The sequence below is a fragment of the Hydractinia symbiolongicarpus genome, chromosome 7, assembly GCF_029227915.1.
Source record: "Hydractinia symbiolongicarpus strain clone_291-10 chromosome 7, HSymV2.1, whole genome shotgun sequence".
Classification (NCBI taxonomy): domain Eukaryota; kingdom Metazoa; phylum Cnidaria; class Hydrozoa; order Anthoathecata; family Hydractiniidae; genus Hydractinia; species Hydractinia symbiolongicarpus.
In genome coordinates, this window is record NC_079881.1 from 11,522,404 (window position 1) to 11,535,235 (window position 12,832).

Here is a 12,832-nt window from a genome sequence, read left to right on the forward strand (position 1 = left end):
GTGAGATGTAGGCCTGGTGAGCAAGTCGGATCAAAAACCCGGTTGGCTTGACGTCTAAAATTTGTCAGCAAAAAGGAAGTGTAAAAAAAACTACAAATTTTTCAGATAAATTTATACTATTTATCGATAAAGAGCTGGACAAAAGTTAAACCAAGAATACAGCAGGAGTAAAACGTTGTCCCAGATAGAAGCATTTAAGAAATGTAAAAAGAACTACTTCAAAGGCTGTTTTCCACTGCAAGAACGGAAGAGTTTCAATAAATTTCGCGAGAATTTGTTTTCGCGAATAGCTAATTTTTGTTACATAATTTCCATGCATAGTGTTTTTCCACACAGTTTTTAATGCGAATACCAAATTCATAATCATACTGTTCATTATTCTTATTTCTTCATTGATCTAAACAATGTCTTACCTGCAAAGCCCAACCTTATAAAGCATATCTTTATAAAGAAAAAGTAAGTTTACGACTATCAAATTTTGTCCCAATTAGATTTATCAGAAGAAAGTAAGATAGTATGACGTCACCAACTAATGAATCTTCACTTTTTATAACTAGTACAGTTTCAGCGAAAGAAAAAATTATGATATCTATATTATGATATTTGCTGGAGCTAATTTAAAAACTTTATTAGCGATGCTAGAAAGATGGTTGCCAGGTGATGCTTCATATCTAGGCTAACGATTGGTTAATATAACAAACCTGCAAAATCAAAATTTAGTGAATTTACACAGTGATTTTATTATCCCCAAATTTTGCTAAAACTAGGTTCTAAAAAAATTAGTTTCGAGAATGTCTGAATTGACAAAAAATTCTCGCCAAAATTAAAATTCTTCGCCGTCCGCCATTAGTAAGAAAAAAATGATGTTGCCCTGATTAAAAAAAGCAACAAATTTTTATGTTTCTTCTTTAAAACAAGTTTTCGTCACCCGCAAAATAAGTTTCTGCTAAAGTTATTTTTGGTCTCTGCTAACTTTAGTATTTTTTGTCATTCACGAAATTAAATTCTGCCAAATTTACTTTCCACCAAGTTTTCTTCCTGCAGAAATCTTTTTCCTTCAGTTATTTTATTTTGGCCTTGTTAATGAAATGAGGTAGCTATCAAGCTAAATAGCACCTAGTAAAAGCTAGTACTTAAGCATAACTTTATACGCCTGTTTCCTGCCTTGTCTATTTTAATTAAATTAAATCCAGCAAAAGTTCAACGCAGCAAGTGAGTTCACGTTAAACGGCCGAGTTTAATGTTTTTAAAAACATGTCTAATTCAATTCTTCATTCTTTCGCTTTTAACATTCCCGTCGTAATGAACGAAAATTTGAGAAACAAATGTGGTAAAATTTTGTTTCTACAGTATTTTAAGCGTAAAAGAAAAAGTCATAAATTGCGACTAAAGTCTTACGATATCTGGAAGTACAGTTGAGAAACCAACAGCATCAAATTATGATTTTTCAGGCTCTCGTCAAACATTGCATAAATAGTTATCATAAACTGATAAATAGCGAAACAAGAACACGTATACGTTCTTGCAGGAAATTTATACGGAATGAAGGTTGGTGGAACGCGGTAAATATTTCATATAACGATGAAAGGTTCAAACAAACATTCAGAGTTTCCAGACAATCATTTAACTATATACTGGAGAAAATCCGGCCGGCAGTAACCAAGCAAGACACTGAGACGGGCTTGATTTCAGCTGAAGAACGGTTGGCTATAACATTGTATAAACTCGGAAGAGGCGACTAAAACAATACCGTAGGGGAAATGACTGGATATGCAGAATCGACCATCAGTTGCATAACTAAAGAAGTATGCCAGGAAATCGTTGAAGTTTTGTGGCAAGATAATGTCACAGCCATGTTTCTGAAAAACAAAGGGGAATTTCGGCAAGCATTAATTGACATGGAAGCGAAATGGCAGTTTCAATTTGCGTTTTCTGCGATAGATAGGTCACATTTACCCATAAAATGCCCTCCGGGTGGTCTAGAAGCCATGAAACAGTATCATAATTTCAAGAACTTTTACTCAGTTATCTTAATGGCATTGGTTGATGCCAAATATCGTTTAATATGGGCTGCATTAGGCGCACCAGGAAACACTCATGACTCCACTTAATTCCAATCAACCCGTTTGGGAGAAGACATAACTGGAGTAAAAGTATTACCAGACAAATTTCAAATAGTAGGTGATGTTCCCTCCGATGATGCTTGGCAATGGGGCATTCCCATTGAGATCTTGGATGTGCAAGCCATATGGTGACGCTGTGTTAGCAGAGAAAAAGCGTTACTTTAATTACCGTCTTAGCCGAGCACGAATGTTGTCTGAAGGTGCCTTTGGTAAGTTGAAAAGTAGATTCAGAATTTTACACAGAAAATGCGAAAGTTCGAAGAATTCCGTAAAGGCCATTGGATTAGATGCTGTTGTACTACATAATATCTGCATTAACAGAGGAGATATTCTCCCGCGTGGCATGGATTTAACAGTCGATCCAGCAACGAACAAAAGTAGCGAAGGGAAGGTTTTACGGCTAATGAATTCCACTTGACATTTTCTCTTGGTGTTATGTTGTACAAAAACTTTACCATATCTCATATAAAAGCGATCCTAAAACGCGATAGGTGCAAAGTTATCCCTAAGAATTTTTTCATCCTCTTCATCAAGCTCTGTCCAGTAGTACAAACTCCTTTTTAACAGTAACTTTTGGATACTTCTGTACATAAGAGAGAGTACATGAAGTGATTTTTACTTACTCCCATGCGATTTATCCTTTATAGGTAATTAACTCTTCAAAACCATTAAAGAGTTTTTATCTTTAAAGGTGACCTAATACCTTCTTTTATGACTTGACTATAACAGGAACTGTGTTAAGTATTCTGGGTTTAAAAAAATCTTTATTCCGTTATGGTCTAAAAATACATATTACTCGTGTTGTATTAATAAATAAATTTTACATCTTTCAAGTTGGGTTACCACACGAGGATAAGGAATTGATTATTTCATAATTACTTATAAACTGACCGAATTTGGTTCGATGTGGCGCAGTTGCCATGGAAATACGTTCATTCACATGCTTGCACAATGAATAAAATTGTTGACTCATCTTATTAAGTAATCTTACTATAAAATTGGTGGAACGCCCTGGCAACAAGGTTGGCCTCCAGTCAACACACTATTGATATCTCAGCGTATCGAGTCACTATCAAATGGGTAAGATAACGGATATCTCATATCTTTGATGATACAAATACGTAGTTGCAACGCCCTATTTTTGCCTTGCTTCACCATGTAAATTAGCTGTGGCGACAAGACACTCCCAGATTTGTCATTAAGTCAACAATTCCTAAATGTAACTAAGTATGGTTAACCATAAGTTTGGATTTAACTTAAATAAATAAAACCATTTACTGTTCATAAAAATTTTATTTCATAAATTATATTGACATATAAATAGTTATGTATAAAAATAAATAAATATTATAAATAATTACGAATAAAAGAATTATTTTTTTAAACGAAAGAACTAGTGAAGAACTTTGCTGAAAAGCAAAATGATTTTCTTTTACATGTGGAAACGAAAATGTGAAACTTTGGATTTATAGATAATTTATTAGAACCAACATCGTACGAATCCAACAGAGAACATCCCTTCGAACGAGATCATAAAATTTTAGTGAAATTGAGAAATTACCCGTGTTTTTATCAGCAAAACAAATTCCGTATTCTATAAAATATTTAAATAAATATATAAGGAGGGATATATATTTGTATGTAGTAACACATTTCTCAGCCAGCTGAACACACATTTTCTTAAAGAAGCAATCGAGTTGCTGATAGCTTAAGATTCGTGTAAAACCGAATCAATTTCTAAGCGATCGGCCAACACTGAGCAACTGAACATGCGGAATAATTGACATAACAATTTTTGAAAAATTGAAAATTCTATTTTCTAGATAATAACCTAATGATGCAGAGAAGCAAAAAAGTATTTAGAAAAAGATATCTTTTATTGTTACGTATCGAAACGAAATTATGACGAACGAGCATTGAACGAATCAAGAAATCACGTCATCACTTCAAACGAGATTATTTCATTTCGTTGCAATTGAGTAAAATACTAATGTTCTACAACATTTAAATATATACATGTAGATATACATTTATGTTTATAATTAGAAACTTCCCATTTGCGCTTTTCTAGATTCTAGATATTTCTAGTTTAATGATTCTAAATTATCCACTTTTTAAATTTGTATTTCTTTCACTAAACAACCAGCATGATCTGTCAACAGTTACAAGGAAAACCTATTTTCGTTTTTCTTATCTAAATCCACTTGTTGTTTATGTTCTTGATTCAAGGGAAATTCACCATCTCTGACGACATTACCACTTCCGTAGAACGATAAAGGTATATGTATATTTGGTGGTGAATAAGTTCTTGGTGGTGAATACGGACGGGGTGGCGAATAATGGCGTGGTGGTACATAATGGCCGGGTGGTGATTGCGGACGTGATTGCGAGTGAGCGATGATGTCCTAAAAAAATCGCAATATTATGAGTTAGTTAATTTAAGCAAAGTTTCTTCACAGCAAGAAAAATCCAGTATAGTTATACTGCTGATTAAACCAGAAGAATCAAGCATATTTTACCTCGCTTCTAAGAGTATCTATTGATTCTTGACTCGACGAATGTCTTGCAGTAAGCGGGGAGGCCGGAGAGAAGGGTAAGGTGGAAGTTGATAATCGACGAAGTTCTTTTATGATGTGTTCTTTCTCCGAGCTGACTCGACGATAATTTTCTTTCATTGTGTTATTTTTCACAGTCAAGCTATCGATAATACCGTAGGCTTTCTGAAGTTCAAGTTTCAATTTGTTTTGCTCTTCAGTTAACTTCTTCTTATCTTCTTTTTCAGCCGTATAATCTTCTTTGTATATGATCAACTAAAAGCAATACATTTAAATAATGTTACGCAAGATGACATACGTGTGTAAACTTTGACGTTAACAAGTGCTGATTCAGCATTCTTACCTGTTGCTTTAATGCCTCGATGTCATCGAATGTGTATGTACTATTTTCCGTTGAGAAAGCCATTCTTGCGTCGGGCTGTTGTTCTTCCACTTTTTGTATATTCCGAATAAGCTCTTCGTTTTCTTGTCTGGTCAACCTAAGCTGGCTTTCAGCTTTCCACAGTCGGGCTTTTACTTTGTTAAACTCTTGTGAAAGTCGAGTGTAATCTTTTTGCCAGACGTGATTTACCTTTATAACCTGTTAATAATAATAGAAAATCTAACTAATTGTCGCTATATAGCTACAATAAAAACAAAACTTTGGTTTCGCACAAAAAAAATAGAAAAGGAAAGTCATTAAATGGTACAGTATGACACCATAAAAGGAAATTTCTGAGAAAGTTTTAACAACAAACGCATTAAAGCGTCTGAAGCTAAAAAATAAAATTTCCAAGAATATTTCTTCTGCACGCACCTCTGTTAAAGTAGTGGCAGCTTCACAGTTACATTTTGATTTCCCTTCGTCCATACTTTCCCGCGTGGATGAATTTGACTTAATTTCTCGAAATACTTCTTCTTTCTCTTCGAGTGTTTGCTCCTGAATAAGAAAAAAATCAGTAATTTACAAAACAAAAATGTTTCTTCATTGAATCCCCGTTCTCTTGAATGAACGACATGCCAAATGATGTTTAATATATAATGATCTTAAATCTATACGTCACAACTATATCATTTTTTTATAAGTAATGCTGCTAGTCAATATTTATGGGTTAGCCATATTTGTTGACATTAGCGAAACGTACTCCTCCCCTGTTTTAATTATTCGTTCTCCATCTTCGGAGATAATATTGCACCTTACATTGTGCTTTGTTTATGCGAAAAAATCTTTATATTTAGAAACGAAATATTCATGATAACGAAGTTGGAGGCGTATAAATAAAAGTTTTAAAAAGCCTACTTTGTTTAAAATATGTTATTGTGAAATCGATCCAGCAAGGAAATACAATTTAAAAACACAACGGTATGAACTTTTGCATAATTTATCGAGAGAAACTCGATAGCCTGCAGCGCGGAATAAAATCGAAACCGTTAAGTCAAACAGAAAGTTCCTCTTCATTTTTTTATTATTCAAAATTTATAAATAATTGATAGGAGAAAGTAAAAAAGCACGTGCTTGCGATTATATGGCATTCATTCTCTTGTGTGATTAAAAGTCTCAAAAGTAAACTTTTGTATTGAATAAGAAAGAATCGCAAATATTGGTTAATTAGAGTACATTCTAACTCGTGGTGTGTACATTGAAAAGAAAAATATACTCTTTTGCTTGTTTTTGTTTATAGTCCCTTGACATTCAAAGGTTAATCAAGTGCAGCGGTATATATTACACATTTTTATTTACTGTAAGCAAAATTTTTAATGGCCACATTGGCCACATTTTATATGTAGGAGACTTTAGGAGGTTTGAGGTCAAAATCTAGGGGAAAAAACTAGAAAATGTAGGAGATTTTGATCAAATGAAAGTTATGGATTTAATCAAGCCTCTCCAAACATACATACTAGATAATTTATTTTTTAAAATATGAAAATTAAAATTTGGGGGAAAAATGAACTACAATGATGTTTTAGGATAATATTGTTGGACTAAATTTTAGGCCATTTTTAAGATTATAGGAGGGTCCTATTTTTTTAGGCTATTCAGGAGATTTTATGAAGTATGGCTACTCTGATAAATTTAATCCTTATTCGTCAGTACAAACAAATTTTTTTTGCATTTACAATATTACTTAACACCAATTTGTACACTAGAACCCATTACACATTTTTTTTTTGTAAATAGGGTGAATGGACGATTTTTAGAGGGAACTAATTTATAAATATGTTGCACATAATTTATTGTACTAAAAAAAATTATTTTCCAAATTGGACAAAGCATCGATTTTCTATATTATATTCTTAATGAGATAAGCTAAATTTTTGTTAGATGTTTTATATATATTACTCAAGGAAATTTTTAGAGTGTATTAATAAGCTAAACATCAGGTTGATGTCTGTAGAAGGGGGTTTGTAACGTGACGCGAAGCCTTTATAAGGTGATGTGCTTGTTTGGTATATACATTTCAAACTGAGCTACTAATGGTATTACTTAATATTGAATCAATCATCATTATATTTCACTCTTAAATTTTTATCTAATGTTTAGGCCTAATGTTCCAATTTGAAACAACCCCTTAATAAGTTTAAAAATCTAAAAAATATTTAAAACATTGCCTATGACTTAAGTGTCTTTGTTGTAGATTTTGCCATATGCTCAGAGCTAGTATGTATTGAATATTTGTCAATATAATACAATTTTAGCTGAATAAATGAAAATAAGAATATATACCTCAACAGACTTTTTTGATGTATTACTTAGTTGACGAACAAGTTCCTTAATCGTGTTATTTGCCAACTCCTCAGCATTATTTCTTGAGCTAGATTCCAGTGCCTTAACACGATTTTGTAACTGTGCCATGTCTTTTTTTCTCTGCTCAAGTTCAGCCTAAAAAGAAAATTAGAGATTTACATATTCATAGATTGAAGACTATTAAAAGGACTTAAAAATTGGAATTAGTGATCATTGGCTAAGCCAGTGCTCACTTTGTGTCAGAAAAGTTCCAGGACAGATCACCACGTAACCATATTGTCTAGTTTGCATAAATTTCATAGCAGGTGTCTGTAACTCGAACAGGAGCTTTCAACACTTTATGACTACACTTGTAGAACAATTGTAGTCCCTCCAGGAAAAACTAATAGCGTCTTCCCTAGAAATTAACAATCCTTACAGCTTATCCCAGAAACAAATTGTTCAATTAAAACTAGCTAATGTTTGACCAAAACATGCATCCGGTCAAAGATAGTGATAGTTAAAATATTGTGTCAGTTATCATCAGCAACACCAACAGCTTCAAACATCTGATGACTACAAATAAATAATAAATGGTACTAGTTACCTCTACTTTGCAAGCTTCTTGTGAACGAAGAAGAAGATGTCTTTTATCCTCCAGCAGCTTTATATTTGCCTGTCGATACTCTTTCAACTTTCTGACTAGCTCCTCTTTACTCAGGTCATCAGTACTTGTTAGGCGACTACTTGAACTTGAAACTGTTCCGTACAGACTTTCTGGGTCTTCTGAGAAATTGATTAAGTTACTTGCCATAGTAAACTTGTTGTAGCTAAAATAGAAATACAGCTATCTTGAGTGTTCTCTTCTCAAGTTACCCGTTCTACTGTTTTTGTTTAATAAGATTACATATCTGCCATTTTATAATGTTCAGAACATATAAATAAATTATAAGCAACGTCATAGCTTAGTTGCGCAAATCAATGGTTTCTAATGGCAACCAAGCATAAATAACGAAAATTCCAGATTCGTCCAAAATTATCTAGCGAGTTCGGCCGATTGCAACGACAAATTTAATATATGATAAAAGGAATTTTATGTGACGTGGGTAGTTGTATTGCGAAACGAATAGATTGTAAAACCGTGTCAGAAGTATTGCAAGATCTTCAGCAAATTCAATAATAAAACTTTGACCGAGAAGTTTAAACAGTTATTTAGAGAGAAACCGAATTCCTAGGATGAAAAGAGCCTATCAACATCGTCCCCAGGGTTCCCACGTTGTATTTATTTGGTTTAGCCTTACTATTATCACGATTTCAAAGCTACTCTATTTAACATCAACGTTAACCTTAGTCTCCAGAAGGGGTTCATGCCTTTTTGACATGACGACGGAGGCGAAGAAAGCGCAAGCGGCTTTGACGTCAGGTCACACACCTGATATAATAAAAATAAATAAATAAGTAAATTTGTGATTAATACATAAATTAGAAATAAATGTAACCTCATAAATATAGAGGATTGAGAGAATGAAGATAGTAGTAATTTAAGAAAACTATGCAGTAGAATTCTTAAATATTTATTTCAGTTTTTAACGAACTGCAGGGGAGATTCTTAATCAACAACAGCAACAACAACAGTAAACAATAACAACAGCGATCACAACAACAACAACAACAACAACAACAACAACAAAAGCAAAACTAATAATATGACCACCTTGTTATTTTCTGTTTTGTTGGGTTTTTTATTGAGAGAAAGTAAACACTCGGGGAAAAAGAACCAGTGACATACAAATTTGCGCTGATTATAAAAATGGAAATTTTTTATTTAGATACGACTGATTAAAAATAAGCTGTTCCTATTTTCAAGATGAGGTTGCCATGTTCTTTTTTTCGTTTTTTTCGTTTTTTTCGTTTTTTGTTTATTTTGTTTTTTCTTATTTTTCAGGAAATTGTTCAAAGTTTTCTTTTCCTAACCCTTTCTGTGATATGGTTTTTTGTAGATCTTTGGTATATCTCAACACTGATATTGTTAACGAATCGCCTGTTTAAACGAAATTTAAAAGCAAGCACAAACAACTCTACTATTGCGCAAATGCTGGTAAAGTCCAATGCCGCTATCATCGCGAACTTTCATTTGTCTAATACCCAGGCTTTACAAATTCCAAAATGTTTCCCACTTATAAGATTAGCATATATAATAGCTAAAAATGTTAATTATGTTTTGTCATAATTTATGTCAACATCGCAATTAGAAATGTTCGTGCTGGTCCAATGTACACATTTCAGCATGGGAATTTCAGAGCGAGTTGTGCAAGTTTTCACATACTTCAATGTTAAGTATCGCTACGCTAAAACTGATTATTGTGTACCACATGAATATGGGTAGTATAGGAGAATTAGGAGAAGCTCCGAAAGATTTTTATCCTAAAACTCGTCCTTAGGCTCTTCTTCCTAGGTTGCCTTTTATTTTCTTCAACCATAATTGTCACACGGAGAGTTGCTGATCAAGCGTGCAGACAGGTCAGTAAGTGATCCCTAAATTGACTCAAACACAAGTGGAATCTATCCGTGATATCGTGGTTTCGTTTTTGTGTTATAAGTTGTTCCTATTTATGTTACGTGGTAGGAAAAAATAAAGTAATAGACGCTTACATTTTCGTTCCCAGGGTTTCTTGACCCTTGAGTTGTTATTTCATCAAAAAGAAAAATGCCCTGAAAACGAGGAGTATGTCCGAAATGCATAAAATGTACTAGGTGAGACGTTTAATTAATTGCTTTCTACTCTTTTCTTTATTAATCAATAAAAAAAATTATAAAATAAAGTGAAACAGGTAATTTTATGGTTGCTTATTAGAAATATTTTATTATATTTTCAGAGCATGTCATTATCGCAACCATGACAACGAGCATAATGGCTGCTTGTGTATAAACAAAACACGTTTATTTATATTTTACTCTCATGGAGCTTGTCACCTAGCAATAAGACATGCCCATGAACAGTTCCATAAATAAACCTTTCACTATCGAAGTCATTAATACTCTTTGAGTAATAGGTTTCAGCACTATAAGACTGCACATTTTGATACCAGCAATTAGAGAATCACATGCAAACCTTATTAACAACATGCTAACACACATGCGTACAAAGTCTTAAAATCGGACTTTTAAATCTCGAAATGCGATATATGCGTTACTTAAGCAGAATTATGTCAACTGACAATCCTATAAACCTTTCAATCCCTTAAAGAACAATAGATATACGAAAGGAAATATATGAAAAGAAGTCCACATAAAAATTTCACTTAAGAATTATGTAGGCCTAAAAAGTCAGCCAGTCAGAGTATTGCCACAAACTGTATGTTCTACTAAGGCGAAGTCTCTACTTGAATCTCACCAGAGCTCAATTCTCTTATACATTCTCTTTGGGGATATAATTTCTCAGCAGCTTAATAAATTTTTTTTTGTACTACAAAATGGTATATTCTAACAAAATTTGCCCGCACTCGCAACAGTGTTAGAACAATAAGATCCCACACGACAAAAGTAAACAAAGTCATTGCACGTTATTTTCATAAAGTATATTATTATTATGCAATCGTTTACACAGTTCAGATGATACGACCAGATTGAAATTCAGATACATTTGTTTCGAAGCGCACGACGATCTAATACTTCTGAGGGCAGTGTCATTATTGTTGTTGTTTATAATTACAAAATTTGTAAACATGATGACCTGTATAGCTAAGATAGGTATAACGTCAGAAGTTCGATTTATAGAAAGAGGGAATTTTGTCGTAAACATCTTAAAAAAAGGTCGTAAGTACGACACAACACGTCATCTTATTGAATGACATTGACTTCATTTTGACGTCATGTTATTACTTTTGTTTCACTATGGGAGACATGGTGATAACAAATGAGATAAACAGACTTTCTGGATGATACTAAATAATGTTATAAATAATCTGTTGACAAGAATAAATTTCTTGCAATTTATTTAAGAGTCCAGTTACGCGTTAGAGAATTTCATCTCAGCCATGTTTATTATATCCAAAATGACAAAAAATATATTTGAACCTGTTTTTTCTTATGCAATATCTTGTGGGTTTTAGAGAAAATGATTTGTAGAAATGGTTAGTCTATATAATAATACTCGCTGCGGGTCTGCTAATCAATTTAAACAAGACGTATCATATACGCAAACAACCTCACGAATAAATTTTACAAAAAGCTGTCTATCAAATTGTGATTTCTGTTACGCAAATTGATTTGTGAGATCTTCTTGAACGGAAAATTCCTCGAAATTTCAATTTTCGTTGAGTCAGTCTGAAGTAAACTGACTGGCAGGAAGAAGAAAGACCACAAGCCGCACCTAAATTTGCAAAATTCAGTTATTCAGTACCCCCCAAATAATTTCTTAAAATATGTTCAAAGTACAGTAGACTCCCGGTTATTCGAACCTGCACTTATTCGAATAATTCGGTTATTCGAAGTGAGATGGCGTTCCCCTTGGATCTGCTTACCCAACTCAGGCAAAAACACTCTCGGTTATTCGAACTTCAGTTATTCGAATAATTCGGTTATTCGAAGTGATTTTTATTCCCCTTGAGGCCAATTATAGGCTAAGTCACAATCAGTTATTCGAAAAGATGGTCTTTGTTTGACGAGAATGGTCTTGAAATCCGAAAGCAGTTAAACATGATAACACGTACATGTCAAAAACACTACATCGATAGTAAAAAACAATGTAGCATTAAAGATTTTTTTAAGAGTAGAACTCCTTGTATTTACTAGATACATTTTCTTTACAACTTTCATATTTTAAAACCTGTTAACAATTTGTTCAAATTTATTCTTTCTTCAAAAAGTAAAAATTCTTTGTGTTTACACGCTCAACTGAACCACAATGCCTCAATTACTTAAGAAAAGTCCATCCCATTAAGGTTAAGTTGAAAATCTGGCGGGAAAACGAATTTTTCAGTTATTAGAACTGAATGGCTTCGAATAACCTGGAGTCTACTGTATGTTTAAAATATGGTTATAATCTATATTATAATGCCCGTATACGTCTGTCCGTCCGTCCGTCCGTCTGTCTGTCACGCAAAATGGTAGCTTAGCTGCGCAATAGCGAGAAGCACGCAATGCGGTATAAAAAGGACGGGCGAACCCGTGGATTTTCCACGGGCTAACGACTATCTATATTATAATGCCCGTATACGTCTGTCCGTCCGTCCGTCCGTCTGTCACGCAAAATGGTAGCTTAGCTGCGACGGTGGTGGCTTTGATTTTGATACTATTCGCGCCCCTTTCAACTTTTCGTTACCACCATGACAGACCGCAGCCCATACTAAATCACACATTTCTACGAATGTGTGAAATTATAAGTATATTGAAGAAAAATTATTATAAAATTATTACTGTACTATAGAATACTAGTCGTTAACCCGTGG

At 33.5% G+C, this 12,832-nt stretch overlaps 2 protein-coding genes across 2 annotated transcripts; one reads left to right on the forward strand and one right to left on the reverse strand.

Annotated features, from left to right (window-relative positions):
* The first annotated feature begins 1,760 nt into the window (after positions 1-1,760).
* LOC130648493 (uncharacterized) lies at positions 1,761-2,111 on the forward strand. Its single transcript, XM_057454545.1, has one exon. The coding sequence runs from the start codon at positions 1,761-1,763 to the stop codon at positions 2,109-2,111; it is 351 nt and encodes a 116-aa protein (XP_057310528.1).
* A 1,957-nt stretch (positions 2,112-4,068) lies between these two features.
* On the reverse strand, positions 4,069-8,288 carry LOC130648845 (coiled-coil domain-containing protein 39-like). Its single transcript, XM_057454952.1, has 6 exons — positions 7,990-8,288; positions 7,383-7,538; positions 5,475-5,597; positions 5,022-5,258; positions 4,643-4,933; positions 4,069-4,528 (listed from the first exon to the last, which is right to left on the reverse strand). Exons 1-6 carry the CDS (start codon positions 8,194-8,196, stop codon positions 4,286-4,288), a joined length of 1,257 nt encoding a protein of 418 aa, XP_057310935.1. The 5' UTR covers positions 8,197-8,288; the 3' UTR covers positions 4,069-4,285.
* Between the last annotated feature and the right edge of the window lie 4,544 nt (positions 8,289-12,832).

Coding starts and splice junctions, on each gene's coding strand:
- LOC130648493 (XM_057454545.1), top strand. CDS start 1,761: ATGACTGGATATGCAGAATCGACCATCAGTTGCATAACTAAAGAAGTA.
- LOC130648845 (XM_057454952.1), bottom strand. CDS start 8,196: ATGGCAAGTAACTTAATCAATTTCTCAGAAGACCCAGAAAGTCTGTAC. Junction 7,539..7,989: donor AAGAAGCTTGCAAAGTAGAG/GTAACTAGTACC, acceptor TTTTCTTTTTAG/GCTGAACTTGAGCAGAGAAA. Junction 5,259..5,474: donor CTGCCACTACTTTAACAGAG/GTGCGTGCAGAA, acceptor TATTATTAACAG/GTTATAAAGGTAAATCACGT.